This window comes from Podarcis tiliguerta (genome assembly GCF_965153285.1).
Source record: "Podarcis tiliguerta genome assembly, chromosome: 5".
Classification (NCBI taxonomy): domain Eukaryota; kingdom Metazoa; phylum Chordata; class Lepidosauria; order Squamata; family Lacertidae; genus Podarcis; species Podarcis tiliguerta.
The window spans coordinates 34721173-34741533 of record NC_139538.1 but is presented as its reverse complement, the minus strand read 5'-3'; the positions used below and the strand labels follow the sequence as shown (position 1 = coordinate 34741533).

General features: G+C 45.9%; 1 protein-coding gene across 7 annotated transcripts in view; it reads right to left on the bottom strand.

Moving 5' to 3' along the window:
- CROCC2 (ciliary rootlet coiled-coil, rootletin family member 2) overlaps positions 1-20361 on the bottom strand; it is an 85849-nt gene that overhangs the window by 21359 nt on the left and 44129 nt on the right. For all 7 annotated transcript variants that reach the window (XM_083443066.1, XM_083443067.1, XM_083443068.1 and 4 more), the window contains 6 exons: positions 11587-11730; positions 4677-4915; positions 4405-4564; positions 2852-3019; positions 2091-2442; positions 513-697 (listed from right to left, as the gene is read on the bottom strand). In XM_083443066.1, the coding sequence (XP_083299192.1) occupies positions 513-697; positions 2091-2442; positions 2852-3019; positions 4405-4564; positions 4677-4915; positions 11587-11730 (1248 nt within the window). The remainder of the gene's footprint in view (positions 1-512; positions 698-2090; positions 2443-2851; positions 3020-4404; positions 4565-4676; positions 4916-11586; positions 11731-20361) is intronic.

Here is a 20361-nt window from a genome sequence, read left to right as displayed (position 1 = left end):
TTGCTTGTCTGGATAAAGGATAGAGATGTCTGTGTGTATGTGTGTGTGTGTGTGTGCATAGAAACTAGCCTACTGTACTAAGGTAAAATTTGCATCCATTTTCCTGCTCACTTTTGCCTCTAGCCCTGCCCACCATTGGCATATGGCCCCAAGAAGGTTGCCTACAGGAGAATGTGGCCCTTGGACTGCAGAAGGCTCCCCTACCTATAGCATAGTGAGTCCTTAACACAGGTCTAATTATGTGCAGCCCCACAAACAGTACACATGTCTTTCAGTAATGTGAGGTAATGTGTCATATATCGCATTGCTGACACTATGATTGTGTGCGCACAAATTCTTACAGATGGAGGGATTATAGAAGTCAAGAGCTGGTGGGCATAAGGTCCCAACTGGTCTCAACCTCATTACCCTAACCTCATGCTTTCCAGAGCTTCATGTGATACATACATGAATACATACATACATACATACATACGAGAAAAACAGTAAATGAAAGAGATGACATTACTCACCCTCTCTCTCTGAGTGTCCCGCAGCTCCTGAAGGAAGTCCCTCAAAGCATCTCGAACTACATCCGGGTCAATTTCACTTGTGACTTGGTCACCTCTGAGAGGAGAACGTTGGTGAAATGGGGAACGTGAGCGGCTCCTCTCAGGAGACCCAGTGCGGGAGGCAGGTGTCTGCCGGCCACTGCCTCCTGTGGAAACATAAATTCTTAAAGTCTCAGAAGCCAAAGAGGGAGGCTCTGATCGGGATTTCAAGATGGTTAAGGGGGAGGAAATTCTGCACAACTCAGCAAAACGTTTTAAAGGGGTCTTTAAATATAGGAAGCATACAAAGCTTAGGTTCTCTATACTCCTAGCATTGTCTATTCTGACTATCAACAACTCCCCAGGGTCTCAGGTAGAGATCTTTCCCATCGTCTGATACCTAATCCTTTTTAATTGGATGCACCAATGACTGAAGTATGTCAGGTGCTCTCCCACTGAACTATGACCTCTTCCCAGGACTGAGAGGCCTGTTAGATACACAACATCAGATACATGATGTGATGATGAAAAATGTCATTCGAGCAGTAGCAGTCAGAGCATGAGCAACCACTGCCAGAGGCAGCAGGACCTGGCTTTCAATAGCAGTCTTACAAACTGAAAACGGAATCCTGAGCACAGCAGTGAACACATGCAGCTTGCATATACAGAGGAAGACCAATGGTCCACCTAGCTCAGTCTTCCTCAGCCCTGTTACTTGGCATCTTTTGAACTGGAGAAGCCAGGAATTGAATCTGGGAAGCAAGTGCTTCTGCACACAAATCACTTGCTTTACCACTGAGCTATGACAGCGCTCCCTGGTTGCTCACCAAGACCACTGCTTAAGCAGTGGCAAATGACCTTAATTTAAGAAAACAATCACATTTCCTACCCCTTATAGCTGTACCAGGTGCATTGCTATATATCAGGGGTGGGCAACCTGCAGCCCTCAATCTATTCCAGTGGGTGGTACGCAGGGGGTAGCATAAATATACAGTGGTACCTTGGGTTACAGATGCTTCAGGTTACAGACTCCGCTAACCCAGAAATAATACCTTGAGTTAAGAACTTTGCTTCAGGATGAGAACAGAAATCGTGCGGCGGGGGCAGGAGGCCCCATTAGCTAAAGTGGTACCTCAGGTTAAGAACAGTTTCAGGTTAAGAATGGTCCTCCAGAATGAATTAAGTTCTTAACCTGAGGTACCACTGTATAAGGAGAGAGAGAGAGAGAGAGAAAGGAAGGAAGGAAGGAAGGAAGGAAGGAAGGAAGGAGTTGGCAGAGACTAAAGGAAAAAGGGTGGTGGAAAGCAGAGAAAGAAAAAGAAAAAGAGAAATGTTTGGTGGCCCTATCAACTTTTGACCACAGTGATGTGTAGCCTCCAACAGATTCCCTCAAGGGAATGTGGCGTTCAACAGAAGGTTGTCCAGCCCCGATAGGTTAATTTCCTTAGCTATGAGCATATTTCATTACCACAATTAGAGGTTGATGTCTACTGCAGTTATCGCTTAGCTGAAATTTAATGCACAGCATATGAAGGATATCCTGGTTAGGAGCCTTCTGACCTTTGACTGGAGAGCAGGATCTTTGTGGCGATGGACTCCGGCTACCAAGCCCCAGCGTGCGGCGCAGAGCTGAATGCAGTGCCACGAGCTTCAGCTCCACCTCCCTCTTGGCTGCCTCCGCTTTGGCTAGTTCTATTCCCAAGCCTTGGGAACGCCCCTCACAGGTGCTGAGGCGCATCTGGAGGCTCTCGCCTGCCCTGCTGGCTTCCTGCAGCTTCATCTCCAGGTGATGAAGATCATCCTTCAGCTTCTTCTCCTTTGCACGGCTCTCGGCAAGGCTCTGTGCAAGGTCTTGCTCCTGAAGCCGGCTTTCTGCCTCCATGGCAGACAGCTTCTTCCGCAAGCTCAGCACCTGAAAGAGAACAAGGTCGGCAGGCCATGGCAATGTATGGGCACAACCACTGTCCACACCACCTTCTCAGGACACAGGGAAGCCAAGCACAGCTATAAATGTAACTTGCACTCATGGTTCTTCACCTACGTCTATAAAAGTGATTTATATCCAGCCAGCTACCACTATCCTGCTGCACATTCAGAGCTAAAGTAGATGAGGCTGCAGGAAACCCGGTCCACACAGATACACTTGTCTTCTCCCCTCTGAATGCAACCCTCCATGCAACTTATTTCCACTACCACCTCTTGGAGGACAAGACACAGGAGATGGAAGAAGACTAAGCTGCCCTCCTCAACTCTCCCAGCTTACGTTTCACTACTTCTTCCATCTCCTGCACCTTGTCCTCCACCGCCCACAACCACGTTACCTCCTTGTGAGCAGATTCACGGCTGATCTCCAATCCGGCTATCTTCTGCTTCAGTTCCAGAGCCTCTTTGCTGTTCTGCTGGTCCTGCTGCTCCTCCTCAAGCAACCGATGCTGCAGTTCACTGATTTCTTGGGCTTTTTTGCTGTTCTCACTCTCTAAGGCCTTCACCTGCAAAAGGTATGCCAGAACTCTGGGTATTATCTATTGTATGGGCTCTATGCTCAGAAGCCCAGCTCACACAAAAAGCTTCTGTGTGGGTGGGGGGAGAAGAGGAAGAAGAGGAAGAGGAAGAAGAAGAGTTTGGATTTGATATCCCGCTTTATCACTACCCGAAGGAGTCTCAAAGCGGCTAACATTCTCCTTTCCCTTCCTCCCCCACAACAAACACTCTGTGAGGTGAGTGGGGCTGAGAGACTTCAGAGAAGTGTGACTAGCCCAAGGTCACCCAGCAGTTGCATGTGGAGGAGCGGAGACACGAACCCGGTTCCCCAGATTACGAGACTGCCACTCTTAACCACTACACCACACTGGGAGGGGATCCCTACTGTCACATTTGGCAATTGGTGTTAGAGTGAAATGGTTGACTATATAGGGCTAGTAGGACAGAAGACAAAGAAGCCAAGGGCCCCCCCTCCAGACATCATTTTTATTGCACAATTATTGTTATTTGTGCTTGTGATCTTACTGGGGTGTGTGTGTGTGTCCCCCACACATTACTCCACTTTCAATACTATTTGCACCTGCAAACATTTTGGGGTGGCCACACTGCTTCCTTTCCAAATCAGTGTGTATCCCGCAACTTCCTGTTTAAATCCTGCAACTTTTTGTACCACAAATGTTCTGGTTTATTTTTGTCCCACTCGGGACTGCCCCTCCGGACAGCAACAGTGTGGTAGCATTGCAGAAGTATTGCAGAACAACCTAAAACAGAATAAATAAACCTAGCACTAATGCACTATTATGATGTCAAGAACACCACTGCAGAATACACCCACAACAAAACACCAGTCTGGAGGGACCGCAATAGCAGGCGAAGCCACAGCCAATGACAAGCAGAGCAACTCCCCTGCAGAGAACAGGCAGGCAGGTGGGGTGGGGGTGGTGCTAGCTGAGGGCAGACCAAGGCAGGTGAGGCAGTGTCTCACTTACTCTAATGGACCAGCCTCAACTGGATGTAAGGAACCCCAAAGGGGTTGGGAGTAGCACCGAGAGTCCTATCAGGAGACACAGGTGGGAATATTAAAAAAGAGGGGCTTTATGGGTAGGAATTATGATGGAGGATCAAGGTCTCAAGGCTCTTTCATAGGAATTTTCATGTTCAAATTAAACAAGCCAGAAAGACATTTTGGGTGGCGATGATGATTCTTCTCTTGTCCTCTGCTTAGATACTGTACCTACAACCTTGTGTTTTGACAGCGTCTGTAGCAGCTACAAGTGGCTTTGAATAAAGAATCCAATATCGGGCGATGTCAAGGATCTCTTGTTGCAATTATTATATCCTTAGGGTTGTGATAAGAAGGGTGTGGGGATAGAGTTCGAAGACACACTTATACCTGCCTGCGCAGCTCCTGCAGCTCCCTTCGCGCTTCCATGCGGGACTTCTCCACTTCTCGTAGATTTGCTCGGACCTCCCCCACCTCTCCCTCAACGGCTGCTTTTGCTTCCTCCAGCACAGCAATCTTCTGCTCCTTCTCCTCTTTGGATCTCTGCAAGCTGCAGCAGATGCACAGGTTCATAATCTCTCCTTACTGGTAACCTCTACAAGTTCTGTGAGCCAATAGCCACTATGCCAGCAACACACCTGTCCTGTACCAAGGCTACCTACCTGAGCCTCTCATTCTCTGCTCTCTTGACAGCTGCTCTGAGCTCACTGTTGGATTTCTGCAGTGCTTCTTTTTCTCTGCTCTCGTCTGCCACAGCCCTCCGAATTTCCAGCAGCTCCTTTTGCTGGTGGTCACGAGCCTCTTCAGTCTCCTGCAGCCTGCGGTGAAGCTCAACCAGTTCCTTGCGAATTTCTGTGTGGGTATCCTCTGCCAGCCGCAGCTGTGCTTTTAGCTGTTCTGCCTTGAAGAAAAAAGCATACACGGCTGAGCCAGGAACCTGAAACCCGCAGCACAATCCTAAGGCTTACTCAGAAATAAGCCCATTGACTTGACTGGGACTTACTCCCTCATAAGCACACTTAGGATTGCAGCAAATAGGGATGCATGTTTAAAACGATGCTTGCACTGTCCCTTGGAGGGTGATGCTGATGCATAAGCAAAATGAGCATTTACAGTGGTATCGTGGGTTACAGACGCTTCAGGTTACAGACTCTGCTAAACCAGAAATAGTACCTCGGGTTAAGAACTTTTCTTCAGGATGAGAACAGAAATTGCACGCAGTGGCATGGCGGCAGTGGGAGGCCCCATTAGCTAAAGTGGTACCTCAGGTTAAGAATGGTTTCAGGTTAAGAACGGAACTCCGGAACGAATTAAGTTCTTAACCCGAGGTACTTGGGTATTTGAAACATAGGCATTTGGAAAGTACAGTGGTACCTGAGTTTTTGAACAGAAGACTGTTCAGGTTCTGAAAGATTTGAAAACCAAAAACTCACCAGCCAACAGCTAGGCCTCAGGATCTTGCACGCGGTGGAAACCGCATGGCATATTCGACTTCCGAGGCGTGTTTGAAAACCGAAGCATTTCCTTTTGGGTTTACAGTGTTCGAAAACCAAAATGTTAGTCAATGGAGACGTTCGAAAACTGAGGTACCGCTGTATAGTCCTAATCTAGAGCTCACTGTATGGCAGGGAATAAATCTTAATTGCAAAGCAAAGCAATTACAAAGGCATAAATCAGTCCAACTGAACTCAACAGGGCATACTTCTCAGTAGATAGATAAAGAATTGCCCTTCACACCCCATTTGGGCAGAAATCAAAGCTAGCTGGAGTCAGGATTGATTGCAGTATGCTATTTCAAAATCCAGGTTGTTAGCAAAAAGCAAAGGTACTTTCAAAGAGACACCTACCTCTTCTTAGTGGATATATATTGTCTTGAATACTAGCCAATCTGTGCCAGCCATGAGCGACTACATCATTTGTTTAATGACTGGTTGGTTTTCCTTAATGGCCAATGGGCATCTCTTTATCAGAGCTGACTATATAAAATGGGTTACTGATAAAGAGTTGTCTCTGAAGGGACATGTCTTTGCCACAGCCATCCCTTCCCCGCAACCCCAGCTAGGATGCTGAAAGCTAGAGCTGGCTGCAAAAAGAACAACAAAAACACTCTTTGGAACAGTGAGAAGAGAAATACCTGCAGTGTCAGAGTTCCTCCGGAGGGCCACTTTATTAAACATTCAGCCTGACCTGCTTGCACAAAACTTACAAGGAGCTTAGATTACATCCAGGCTTTTTCTGAGCTTTCCCTCTGATTTGTTTACGGGGCAGTTATACGAACATAAGCATTCCTCCTGCATTCATCCTGATTTGCTTGTGAGGTGCTTATATGTTGTTCGTTCACCCTACACTTTACCATGCATTTCCCCATTCATTTCCTAATGGCAAAAAGCCAAATTCTTTTCTAAAAGTGCAAATGTTGCGCTAGGGTAACAGAACCCTTTAATCCACTTGAATTGCGCATATCTGAAGTATGTGATTGAATTCCTTCCCCAAAACGGTGATGGTATGGAGGCACCCTAAGTGTGAAACGAACACAGAGAGCTCTAACTCTGAAAAGTTAAAACCAGCCCTTTCCAATATGGTGCTCTCCAGAAGTTTTGGACTCCATCTCCCTTAGGCACCAGCTAACATGGTCATATTTATCATGGTACCAATAAGGGACGCGGGTGGCACTGTGGTCTAAACCACTGAGCCTAGGGCTTGCTGATCGGAAGGTCGGAGGTTCAAATCTATGTGACGGGGTGAGACTCGGTCCCTACTCCTGCCAACCTAGCAGTTTGAAAGCACGTCAAAATGCAAGTAGATAAATAGGTACTGCTCCAACAGGAAGGTAAATGGTGTTTCCGTGCACTGCTCTGGCTTCACCAGAAGTGGCTAAGTCATGCTGGCCACATGATCTGGAAAAACTGTCTGTGGGAAAACATCGGCTCCCTCGGCTAGTAAAGGAAGATGCGTGCCGCAACCCCAGAGTTGTCTGCGACTGGTCTTAACTGACAGGGGTCCTTTACCTTTACCTTTTTTACCATGGTCAATACATTGTCCAACATCAGCAGAAGGGCTCCAGGTTAGGGAAATATGACTAAAACTCTCTTGTGGTGTTTTACTGCCTTTTGGGGTACCAATGGGGCAAAATGTTATAAGTAGGCCATAATTCCCAAGTGACCTCTTCTTCCTAAGGGAAGCAGTCCCCTGGGGAAGTGCTATTCATGGGTAAATGCTACCCATGGAACTTCTTGCCACTAGAGAAAGTGGGGAGAAGAATAAATAACTTGTATAACTTTGGGCCCATCATAACTCTTTTTCTCTTGGAGCCATGTGGCTTCAAAGCGGAATCTCTCACTTCAGCAAAGGAAAGCATGCAAGCATGTGTGAATGGAGGATATAGGAATGTTTCAGATTGTGGATGCATCCCAACAGGAGCAGGAGTGAGAGGTGTTGTGATTCATGTGTGAGATAGTGGGCATTTATCAGGTGGTGGGAATGCGTAATTGGAGCTATCAGCATGCTCTTAGATTTGAGTACCAAACTGAGTAGGAACAGAGGAGGAAGATTATGTTTGGAATGCACGGAAGGGGGGGGGGGAAGCAAGCTACAACTGGAAGAGCTCAGTTGCTAAAGATAAAGGACAGCAACAACTAGTGGCCTTAGGTGATCTCAAGGCTGTTCCATTTCATGCACTCTACAGATACAGTGAGAAAAACTACCCGTCCTGAGGACGCTTGTTTGCACTAAGAGTGTTGCATTTAAAGCATGCTGCATCCTTACTGAAAATATGTGGAAACCTGTACAGGCACTAAAAATGGTGCTTTGCAGGCCAAGCTGTACTCATTTGAGAAGGATTAATATTTCTGCTAACAACTGGAAAAATGCATTAAAAAAGAAAAGAAAAAGAAAGAGATGGAAATCTGAATTAAATTTGTGCTTGGCCATTGTGCCAAGCTGATCTGTCCTTGGAACACGGCTCTTTTCTGATGCCTTTGCGCATTCCACTTGGTCCACAGTGTGGTGTGGAGGCAGAAAAGAAAAATCCTCAGCAGCAGCAGCAGGCTAGAAGTAACAGCATCTTAAAAAGCAGAGCCACCTTCATCCTTTCTGAATGAGGGTGCAGTACAGAGGGCCAGAACTTGCCCAGACCCACAGAGTAGCACATGTGTGCTCATCAGTTCTTCAGCCACACAGGTACAAGCAAGCCTGCATTCTAGTACAATGCAATGTGTTCCGGAGGCTGCACAGTGATTTACTAGGTATGATAAGCTATTTCCTGGGATAGCAGCACAGGGTGCCTCAGATGCAGGAGAAAATTGGGTTCTCTGTGTGTTAATTCTGCCTCTCTGGACAACCTGAGGTTACACACAACTGCTCTTGCTCCCTTGGTCCTTTATATTACTGGAATCGGGGACGGGCAAATAATTCTGATATGAACCCCCTTTCTTTCCTTCCCAACTTTCTTTCCTAACGCTTTTACTCTGGAAAGCTCTTAACATTGTCCAGATCCTCCCTGTTGGCCTGTCTCATTCCGACCAGCTCTCTGTTATTGTTGTTCTGTTTTTGAGAAAGATTAGGGTGAGCCCCTTTCTCTCCCAACCCCCACCTACATATGGGATCCACAAACGCAGTCAGCGGTTTTCTGCTGAGCTCAGCAGAAATTCACGAAGAAAGGTCAGTGACCAAAGAGAGGGGCGATCCATCATAAAATAAACTGTTTTTATTCCCCAGGATAAAGGAAGGGGGGCTAGCAGGGGGTGAGATTGAAAAGAAAACATTGCACATGAACCACCCCCCAACTCAAACACACACACACACACACACACACATACACACACACACCCTCCTTCCTGGCTCGCTCACTCTCTGTGTAAGGGCAGAGCTTTCCTCATTTACAGGAACACTGCAGCAAAGCTCTTAATGTGATTATTATAATTATATCTTGACTAGAACTTGTTATAAACAGTCTCTTTTGAAATCATGCCTGGGCAGCCAAGTCTCCAGCTGAGCCCTGGACACATGGAACAGGGTATTTCATGGTGGGAGAGGAAATGTGCATGCGTGTGAGAGACAGGGCGGGGGTCTGTGTGGAGGAGGGAGTGATTGTGCATTTAAGTTCACAGAATGATGTGGGAATATATTTAAATGCACATGTGTGTGAATTCATGCAACTATTTCCACACAGTAAGAACATCGTAGGAGCCAACTCCGAGGGGCTGAGGTCCCTTCAGCCCGCCCAATAAAATATCTGGAGGGGTCTGCCCCCCAAAGTTGACGGGCATTGCCATTCAAATGGTGTGTGCGCACAGCATCATGTGATCAGTTACTCGGGATGAGGCCTACCTGGGCCCCCCAACATTTTATTCAAGTTGGCACCACTGAAGAACATTGTGTGTGTTTGGTTTTTTTTTTGTGTGTGTGTGTGTGTGCGCGCGTGTGCGTGCCTGGGTGATGGGCCACTAAGAAAAACAAAGGAAATGGACACTGTGTGGCCAAGTGTCACAGTTGAGCATTTGCAGTGATGTGACCTAGAGGAAAAAGCAGCAAGCTTGAGAGAGAGAGAGTCAAGAGTGCAGTGCTTGATGTCTGTTAGAATCCAAGGCTGCAGCTATGGAAGAAACAGGACCCTTTTGGGGTGTTAATGCTGTGAAGCCCTCCAGGTTCTATATACTGTATGTGTGAATAAACCATATATCATAAAGACACTGCTGTCTCCACTGTGCCTCATTTCCAGAAAGGAACATGAAGCCTGGGGAAGCCCTGGAATCTCACACAGCTCAAAGACTGGGGTGGGGCGCAACACTACATTTGTGTGTGTGTGTGTGTGTACACACACACACACACACACGTATGTGCATACATGTACACTTGATGATGCATGTACTCATGAGAAAACGCGAATGTGGCAGATGTGCCTTGTATAGTTGTGGGCTTGTGTGTATGTATGTTGACTATGTGAGCGTGGCGTGCACTTAAGGGAAGGCAGGGCTGCTCAACGAGCCTGACTTCCTCAAGTTAAAAGGCTGTGAAAATGTTATGGTTCCCATGGTGATAAGTAGGTCAATGCTGGCGCCTGTGAGGATTTCACTCTGTGTTTCTTTGCCCTCAGCTTGTTATATTAGTCCCACAACTGTCCTCTCCCACTCCCCCCACCTCTCTTTCTCTCATCTGCTGCTGTCTCCCTTCCCATGCTGTGTTACTCTTTCTCTGCCCATCCTACATCCATCTAGGAACATATGCGCCCCCTCTCGCCCCATCCCCATTCCTTCTGCCCTCCCTGCCCTCTGAAACAACCCTCTTCTGCTTGCTTGTGTGGTCCCTCCTGGGGCTGGACTTTGAAATCTGTTGAAAGGAGGCCATTTTTTTGCCAAAATAAACAGCCTGTCATGTTAAATTACTCTCTCTTCCTCTTTTATGTCCTTTAATTTTCTATTTCCCCCCCTTCACCCCACCCCAGTCTTTTCGGGCTGGGGGTCATTCTCTTGTTCTGATGTACTGTGTTTGTAGAGAACAAGAGCTCAGAAAGCATCTGGCAGTGGGTGAGGGTTTCCACCTGGGGATGTTTTCCAGAGCTGCAGATATTGTTCCACCCCCAAGAGTCACCACCCGGAGATGTGTGTTAGGAAAAAGGGGGTGCAACGGAGTGGGCAGGGATCCCTACTTGCAATTTAACCTATAGCACGCCATTATTAGAAAGGGTGAAAAGGGTGCTGACTGGCTGGGGTCACTGCCTGTTCTTCCTAATTCACACCTAAAGGCAAAGGTAAAGGTAACGGTAAAGGGACCCCTGACCATTAGGTCCAGTCGTGATCAACTCTGGGGTGGCGGCACTCATCTCGCTTTATTGGCCGAGGGAGCCAGCGTACAGCTTCCAGGTCATGTGGCCAGCATGACTAAGCCGCTTCTGGCGAACCAGAGCAGCACACGGAAACACTGTTTACCTTCCCACTGGAGCGATACCTATTTATCTACTTGCACTTTGACGTGCTTTCAAACTGCTAGGTTGGCAGGAGCAGGGACCGAGCAACGGGAGCTCACCCCGTCGCGGGGATTCGAACCGCTGACCTTCTGATTGGCAAGTCCTAGGCTCTGTGGTTTAAACCACAACGCGTCCTTCAATTCACACCTATCCAATCCAATTCTAGGTACAAGCACCAATGCTTCTCTTTCATTCTGTCCCATGGTCTTCACTGGCCAAATAGGTTTTGCAGGTTTCCAAAGCTAACAAAACTTGTCTTTCTAGGGATGGAAGTGCTATGAGTTTGTACCCAACAGGCAGCTTTACTTCAGTCACACTGCCTTCAACACTGAAGCCCTGCTCAAGTATTAAGTCTGGCCGATTCTGCCGTAATTTAGCACTCCTGATTTCCATAGGAGCAGAAGACCTCAGATTTCAAAGCTACTGCCTGATCTTTCAGCAGAGAGGGGAAATGCTTCCATTGCGACCAACTTATTCACAGATGGCTTGAACTGGGGCAAACACCTATCTGTTGACAAAGAGATACATAGAGCACTTATAGGACCATACTGAACAGGGACAGAGAATCCTTCCACAGAAAGAAGACCCAGCCAAGAACCCGAACATACCTCCCTCCCAACAAGCTCCTTCTCTCTTGCCAGTTCCTTTATGTGTTCATTTAAGCGCTTTGCCTCCTTCTGGTGGGCAGCCATTGCGTCCTCAAACTGTGCCTGGAAGGTCCGTAGCTCACTGGTGATGCTGGCAATTGTGTTCTGTAATGAAGAAATCACAGAATCAAGCATGGTATGTGCCACTTTGTTCTATGTGTTCTGTAAAGTTCCAGAATATGGAGACACCGGCAGTCGAAGGACTGGCTCTCACAACCGTTTCCTCATAAAGCTCAATTCTAGGGTAGCACTGCAGGTTAGCTGAAATTTGCTAGCCGGGAACAAGTTTGATGCCTTGCTTTTCGTATCTGAAGTACAGGACTGATTCAAAACCCCAGTGGAAAGTCATTTAGGAACATTGGAAGCTGCCTTATGTCGAGTCAAACCACTGATCCACCTAGTTTAGTATTGTGTGCCCTGACTGACAAGCAGTTCTTGAGGGTTTCAGGCAACAGTCTTTTCCAGCCCTACATGAAGATGGCAGGTGTTTAACCTGGGATCTTCTGCTTGCAAAGCCTGTTCTCTCTCATGGGGCTGAGACCATTCTAAGTTTTGAAGGGCAGTTTTTCTGCACAGGAGGAAATGTAATCCCAACCCCAATGTAAGTGAATAGGAAATCCAGTTGATCACACAAAACAAAGCATTCAAATTAATCAAAGAGAAAGTTGGCCAAATGTAGAAAAATCATGGATGCTTTAGCTGAGACTGCGGGGAGTTGGACTGGATCACCGTTGGGGTCCCTTCCAATTCTACAATTCTCTGATTCTATATCTAGAAATAGCTAGACAGAAATTGTACCAGAACTTTTGGGCTGACAACACCACTGTTTGCAAAGTTTACCAGCCCATGCAACTATCTTTACAAAGACATTTTTAAAAAGCAGCTTTAGTTCAGCACCCATCACTGGTAGGTACAACTGGTTCTTCCCTAAGCAACAAGAACAGAGTTGATCTTGTTCCTCACTCTAAGCCCCAAAACACTTGCCAATATCTTCACCCATATAATGCTGCAAGACACTGTAAGGTATCCTATATAAGTTTAATATTCTTTTAGGGTTTTTCCTCCCCTGCCTGTGACAGTCAATGATTCTACAAGTTTTATAGACTCATAGCATGCCAAGATGGAAAGTGACCTATTAAATCATCCAGGCCACCCTGCCTTAATACAAGAAACTCCCTGGACAAAATTATGGATACTAGCAATTGCTTTGGGTCTCAATAGGACTATGGTAGGACATGAGTATCTTTTGATGCCAAACTGAAAACAAGCAGTTATCTCTCTTTGGCAGAACAACCAAGGATCTACAGCCCCAACTCTGTATCTGTAAAACTATACCCATTGAAATAATAATGAATAAATTGTTTTGAAATAACAAAATTAAAAAGATAGGAGAAACATTCAAGACTTCAATAGGCAGAACTCACTTCATGAATTTAAGGTGTAGTGAGTGGACTGGAGTAGGTAGGGGGTCAATAACAGGGAAACGCAAAAACACCCTGCCTGCTATAATTCATAGTTTGTGTATTTCTTCCTTCCCAGTGCCACACACAAAACCAACAACAACTGTGACATGAAAATTAGTCATCTAGTAAAAGACTGTTAATTGGAACATTTGTCTCCTTTATGGGAAATGACCTCCTTGGCATGAGAGAGAGAGAAGATACAGGAAAGCACAGCCAAACCATTTTATGGAAGTTAGGAAATGGTCAGCAGCAGGAGACCAATCTTTTGCTGTTGCAACCTTACGGTAAGAAATAAGCTGAGCTTTAAGGAAATGGTGTACAATCTCAGATCAGTTTTAGTGGAAACGAGAGAGAGAGAGAGAGAGAGAGAGGAATGTAGGCAGATTCCCATTTGTTCATTCTGGCCCAGTATCTACTCCAAGTGGCAGTGGCTCTTGGATCTCCAGCAGAGAACTTTCCCACCACTTGCAGCCTGATCCCTTTTAACTGAATATGTCAGGGTCTGAACCTAAAACCTTCTGCATTCAAAGCATCTACTTTATCAATGAGCTATGGCTCCTCCCTGGGCTGAAACTAGTCATGCTTTTTCTGGGAATCTTTGGAACTGAGCTGATAGGCTGTATCATTCAGCAGCCTGTGAAGGTGGAAGTTCAAAAAGGTACAGCACGTCATGACATAATGAGCAGCAGAAAATTAACTTGAGGCATGGTTTGTGTAAACAATGACTTTGCCCAAGAGATGTGTTCAAAGGAAGATTCAATAGAGCTACTCTCAAATATCAGGTAAGAAAGTATTTCTAGGATGATAAATGGGGTGATGAGGGATGGATTATGGATAGCATTCAACTAAGTTTTACTCAGAGTAGATCCACTGAAATATTGAACATGACTATGTCAGGTCCATTTCTTTCAATGGGTTTACTCTGAGTAAAGCTAAGGGCTCAGCCACACACCTTTTGTCTTGAGCTTTCTAGGTGCAGGTCTTGAGCGCTTTAAAGAGTGGATCTGTGCCTAGAAACACAACACAAAAAAGAAGCCTGGACAAGTCCTTCATTGAATACCACCCTATACACTCAACTGTGAGCCACAATTGATGTATATGAACGGTAAGGCCTGACTCCCATTTCAGCTAAAAGCGGCCTTGTTTCAAATCCCTTGGATGGAGGCAGAGGTGGCACCTGCAACATACATGGAACCCTCTGGGATTAAAGGCAATGCTATAGCTGTTGACCCAATCTAAGTGGGACTGATACTGGACAATCTGGAACTTGGTTGCCAATTAAAATACTGTACCCACTTCTCTTCTTTGTCTCCCATTCAGGCTCCAGAAGAGTCATGTCAGATCTTGGTTTAGAGCAGTAGCTGCACATCTAAGCATTAGTTACGAGCATTAGGAGAGATGCTTTCTTGCTTATTACTGAGGAGCACCAGAGATGCATTCCCCACAATGTGATGGTGCCACAAACCAGCTAAGAAAAAGTGTGAACGAATCTCCCCTCAAAAGGAAGTGTGTTATGTGCAGGTCAGAAATTATTTTTCAGTGCAGTATCATAGTGATTAATTCTGAAGTGCAGGTATTCTAAGACGAGAGAGAGAGAGAGAGTCTTTTGACAAATAAAGACATTATGGCTTCAATATCAAGACAGCTTTTTCTTACCCCCTTCTGCTTTGTTTAACATTCACTCACTATTCTGTAGCATTAGGATTGGTCAAGGGACTTTGCCATTTTTTTCAAAATGAAACAGGCAGTTTAACCCTTAGCTATGCAGGCTGATGCCAACAATTGCTTCTTCTGTTTAACTGATTTGGTGGAGTCTCCTGCCCCACCCCTGCCTGATAATAGCCTATTTATTTGACATGAAGCGGATTGACAAATAGCACCCCAGGAGATTAGTGCTGTGGAATAAGCGGCTGTGCTTTGTCCAACCTAGGGGTTGGTGAAACTGGCCCATGCCAGGGGCGCAGGCCTGCCTCCCCCTACAGAAATCACCTATCAGACTATGGAATGTATGACTTAAATATGTGTGGTGATGCGCCGCTGCTGTCACAGCTAGATCAAACGCAGAAGCTTCCCATCCTTCTCGCATCATGGCACAAAGGCAAGCAGGAAAGTTATTTTCTTCAGGAGGGGGGCACTGAAACAGCTGCTTGCCAGGGGCATGAGAGATCCTGGGGACACCTCTAGTTTCATCCCTGCCACTGTAGCCCAGTATTTCATACTCTGAGTTGTGGTAGGTTACTCGGATGTTTCTGGCTACAGTTCCCTGGAACTGAATCTGGGATCTTCTCCATGCAAAGTGTGTGCTGCAACACAGAGCTATAGACCTTCCTGTGAAGTGGTAGCAACAGCTAAAACGCCCAGTGACTGATGCTGGCCTTGCATCTAATGACTTGCTCTGTTCATTCCATGAATAGGAATTTTCTATTACAACTATTGTTCAAATATATTGACATTGCTTAATGCACGAGGCACAGTGTTTTCCTTCTCTAAATGTTTACTAGACTTTACAAAGGCTATCTCCTTACTCTCACCCCAATTTCCTGCAAAATGTTTTCCATTATTCAAAAATACCTAGCAAAATAATAATAAAATGTTTTTGCTCTGCAGATTAAAGAAAAAGCCCTAACCAATCTGGACCTGCGGCCTGTCTATATCCCTGGTTAAATATTGTCCATGTTCTCTGCTTCCTTGATCACATGAATTGTCACAATGGTTTCCTGGATCATAGTGCAGTGGGCTTACACTTATACATTTTTCATATTTTTATATCTATTCTCATATTGGGTTCTTGTGAATAGGTAGGGGATTGACTTATGGATACTGAGTGCCCTCTAGTGCTACCAAAGCAGCAGTACTCCAAAACTTTGGCCCAATCCTGGCTGCAGGATATAGGCTACAAAGGTAAGACTCTACTCTGGACCCTTCAGTTAAGCCATTTCCAAGGCAAACCAATCTGCCTAACATAAAAACTCCATAATATACAGTAGAGTTAAACCAAAAACAAACCCCCTTCTTATAGGCCATGGGTATTTGGGGGTTCAAATTCCAGGTGAGCACCATGTCCTTACCTGACATTTTTAGGCAAGCCACACTTTCTCAAGCTCACTTATCTGATTTATAAATTAGGTGCAGCTTGCCAACTCTACCACAGTATTTGTTGTGAGAAGGCATAAGGAAATGCCACTGCTCATCCTGATTTTGATACTGCACATATGGTAGGTGATGAAACGAACTGTTTCTAGACTTGGGACCTCTTCTAGTAACTAATTGGAAAGGACAAATTCTAGCTAGGAAGCTATGTTAGTTGTTACAGGAAACACAGCAGAGCACCTTGGGGCACCTTAAAGACTAGCAGGTTTATTTTATTGTTTCAGCTAAAGTGTGTCCTGGCATAAGCCACAATAAATGGGCTTGTCTCCATGGAGCTACAAGAGTCTTTGTTGATTAAATCATAAAAGGCATAGTATATTATGGGACAAGTGGAGCTGGAAAGAGACAAAAGGACATCAGTCTAGAAATCCTCAAGGATGATGCTCTTAAGAATGCTTCTGATGTAATTATAAGGCATGAAGCACATAGGAGCATCAATACTAATAATACCTTTATTGTCAATGTACAAGCTGTCCACAATGAAATTAAACAACAAAAGGTTAGATTTCTGTACTTCACTGACACAGCTGTTAAACAATCAGAGGGGTGAGTTTGGTAGCCCAACACAGAGACTTCTGGACTCCAGATGGAATTGAATGACCAAGATTGGTTAGTCTCCTTTATTTTCATTTTCTTTTACTATTAGTATTCAGACTAGGTGAGGAGCATACAGTCCCAAATGAACATAATATCCATCTACAACAGGGAAGTTCTTTCTTTCTTTCTTTCTTTCTTTCTTTCTTTCTTTCTTTCTTTCTTTCTTTCTTTCTTCCTTCCTTCCTTCCTTCCTTCCTTCCTTCCTTCCTTCCTAGACCTGCCTACCTTTTGGGCCCACCAAAATGTGATTGTCCACTCTTCTTTTTTAAAATGGGATTCAGGCGACAGGGAAGTAGAGGATTACTACAGAATTGGCAAAAGTAGAAATAATAAGACAAAATCCCTACACTCTTGTCTTGTGAGGGGGAATAAAAGCCACTGGCAAGGACTGCCGTTCCCAGAGTGGAACAAGGATATTCCTGCTTCCCTTGCTGAGTTTGTGAGGCTCTGTTTTGCCATCTAGGCCGAAGGGAACTCCGATGGGGATTCAGGGAGGGGGAGCTCCAGGAAATGAGAAGCTCTTGGGCAAGATCTTTTCTTCTGGTGCCAGGAACTTGCTCACTGCGTTGCAAGCCACACACAAGCTTCTCCAAGGAGGAGAGAGATCGGACCATGCATGGAACACAGCCATGCAGCTTCCAGCTATGAATTGCAACATCCCCTGCCCCTAGGGAGAAAGGTCTGGCTTGGATTCACTGCCTCGCCCTACTCTGTCCCAGCTTGGAAGAATCTCCCTGTCATGCACGACCCTCCAGAAAACAGCTTACTGTATCAGTCATAATCTCACTGTCTTAGAGGGATCACAGTCATCGGTGCAGCTCAGAGCTGTTCCGTTGAGTGAGCAGACGCGAGGGCGGGTTAGAGATGGTGGACCAGAACGGTAGAGGTTGCCAATAAATCCCAGCGATAGGTCACATCCATTCCTGTCATTCTGTGCTGCTCTACAAGTTTGGGGTGGGGCTATTGTTTACAGTCCTTCGGGGAAATTATTTGTTTTAAAGCTGGCTTCCCTTTGGTTCCCAGTCAATCTTTCCAGCTGAAATGCTTTTCAAATTTGTTCTGGTGGGGGTTTCTCACCCTTGTTGTGCTATTTGTTTGCTCGGTCTTAGGAGGCCGTGCCTTGTGAGCTTGTGAACTGATCTCTCCAGAGATACGATAGGGCCCCGGCTAATATTGCCAATGTGTTTTTTATTTAAAGGCAGAACCAAACAATCCCACGTTGAGCTATTAAAAAGAAAAGAAAAAGGGGAGGGGGAAATCTTGTGGTGCATTATGGAAACAAATTGTAGAGAGAGACAGCACAAGCCAGAGTCAAAGCAAATTGTGGGCAAGCAGTGTCCTTGTGCTCTATACAGCAACTCCCGTGGTCACCCCCCTCCTTCCAGAGAAACTCAAGTACAATGGTACCTCGGGTTACAGACACTTCAGGTTACATACGCTTCAGGTTACAGACTCCGCTAACCCAGAAATAGTACTTCGGGTTAATAACTTTGCTTCAGGATGAGAACAGAAATCGTGCTCCGGCGGCACGGTGGTGGCAGGAGGCCTCATTAGCTAAAGTGGTGCTTCAGGTTAAGAACAGTTTCAGGTTAAGAACTGAATTAAGTACTTAATGCGAGATACCACTGTACAGAGTTTCAGTACATGAAAGAAAGGGCTGCAGCTCAGACACAGACCACATGCCATTCAGGCAGAACGCTCCAGGTTCAAACCTCAGCATCTCCAGGTAGGACTGGGAAAGGCTCTTCTCTGAAACCCTGAAGAACTGGAGTTGGTCATCACAGACAGTATACTGAGTTAGATGCAGCCGTAATCTGATGCTCCAAAGCTCCTATGTCCCTCAACAACAGGGGTAGTCTACACCAGCTGTTTTCTTTTGCAAATTTCTCAGAAACAACTGGGGTAGATAGCATCACATCTTCAAAACTATCTCCTCTTGTAGATTTCTTTTTTTTAAAAAAAAAAAGGAAGGGAAATGAGGGCACAACTAGATGAGATGGTGGGATATCTATGATCAGATTTCCCACATTAAAAGATGCTAATGTTAAAGGCAGCTGTGGATGCCTCTGAATGGGATTAGGAAGGGGGTGAAAAAATCTTTTTGCTCGTGCTGTTTTCCTGGCCCAAGTGGCCCCTTCTCACGGCTTAGCCTCCCCCTTATTCTACAGTGTGCCCAAGAAACTATTCTGCCCCTCATTAACACCCTCAGAGCAATCCTGCTGTCCTGTTCAAGCCTGATATGGAGCGAGATCCACTTCCCCTAAAAGGCTTCTCATGAGATTCGGACAAAGAAGGTAGACACTAGCAGTAGTGGCCAGCACAGCAGAACAGGCCAACCTGGCTTCTCAGCAATGCACAGAACATTCACAGCTCTACTGGGAGATGCATACAGTGGTGCCCCGCAAGACGAATGCCTCGCAAGACGGAAAACCCGCTAGACGAAAGGGTTTTCCGTTTTGGAGGTGCTTCGCAAAACGAATTTGCTATGGGCTTGCTTCGCAAGACGAAAATGTCTTGCGAGTTCCTGCGGGGTTCCCCCCCTTTTTCCCAAGCCGCTAAGCCACTTAACAGCTGATCCGCTAAGCCGCGGATCAGCTGATCCGCTAAGCCCGCTAAGCCGCTAATAGGGCTAATCCGTTATGCCGCTAATGGGCTTGCTTCGCAAGACGAAAAAAAACCGCAAGACGAAGAGACTCGCAGAACGGATTCTTTTCGTCTTGCGAGGCACCACTGTAGTGGGAGTCTTCATTCCTAGTAACCCCACAGTTGGATTGATGTGTGTGTGTATAGTTTCCTTTGCACATCCTAACTGATGGTGCCTACCCTATACATCAGGGGTGGCCAACTCCCAGGAGACTGCAAACTACTTTCAAAAATAAAATCTGGCAGTGATCTACCCCCATTTTTTAGGGGTTCAGGTCAAAATTGTTTTTAAGGAGGCGAGATGACACGTTATTTAGGTGGTCAGGGACTTTTTGGCAGCTCTTGTGAGGGAGGGAGGAACAGAAGCAGCCACTAACATTACGATCGCTGGCCAGATAACAGCCTCCATTTCTAAACACTGGCTTGCCTGCTGCAACAATAGAGGCCGGCACAGGGAGAGGGGCTGGGGCCGGAAGGAGGCCTGCGATCGATCACGATCTACCAAATCCTCACAGGGATCGACCAGTAGATCACGATCAACGTGTTGGACAACCCTGCTATACATAAATGGTAATAAACGGTGGACCCTCTGACCACAGAAGGACCATATACAGTGGAACCTTGGTTCTCAAACTTAATCCGTTTCAGAAGTCCATTCAAATCCTGAAATGTTTAAAAACCAAGGCGTGGCTCTGATTGGTGCAGGTGCCCCGGAAACAATTATTGGTAACAGTAATGACAATATATGCCATTCTACACAATGTCTGCGAATCTAAGTGTCATGCCTTGCATAAGCTAACGGGTGTTTCAGAGTTGAGACCTTGGAGGAATATGATAATTAAGGATGTAATAAGGCCTCGTCTTCTGTTCCACCCTAAATCCA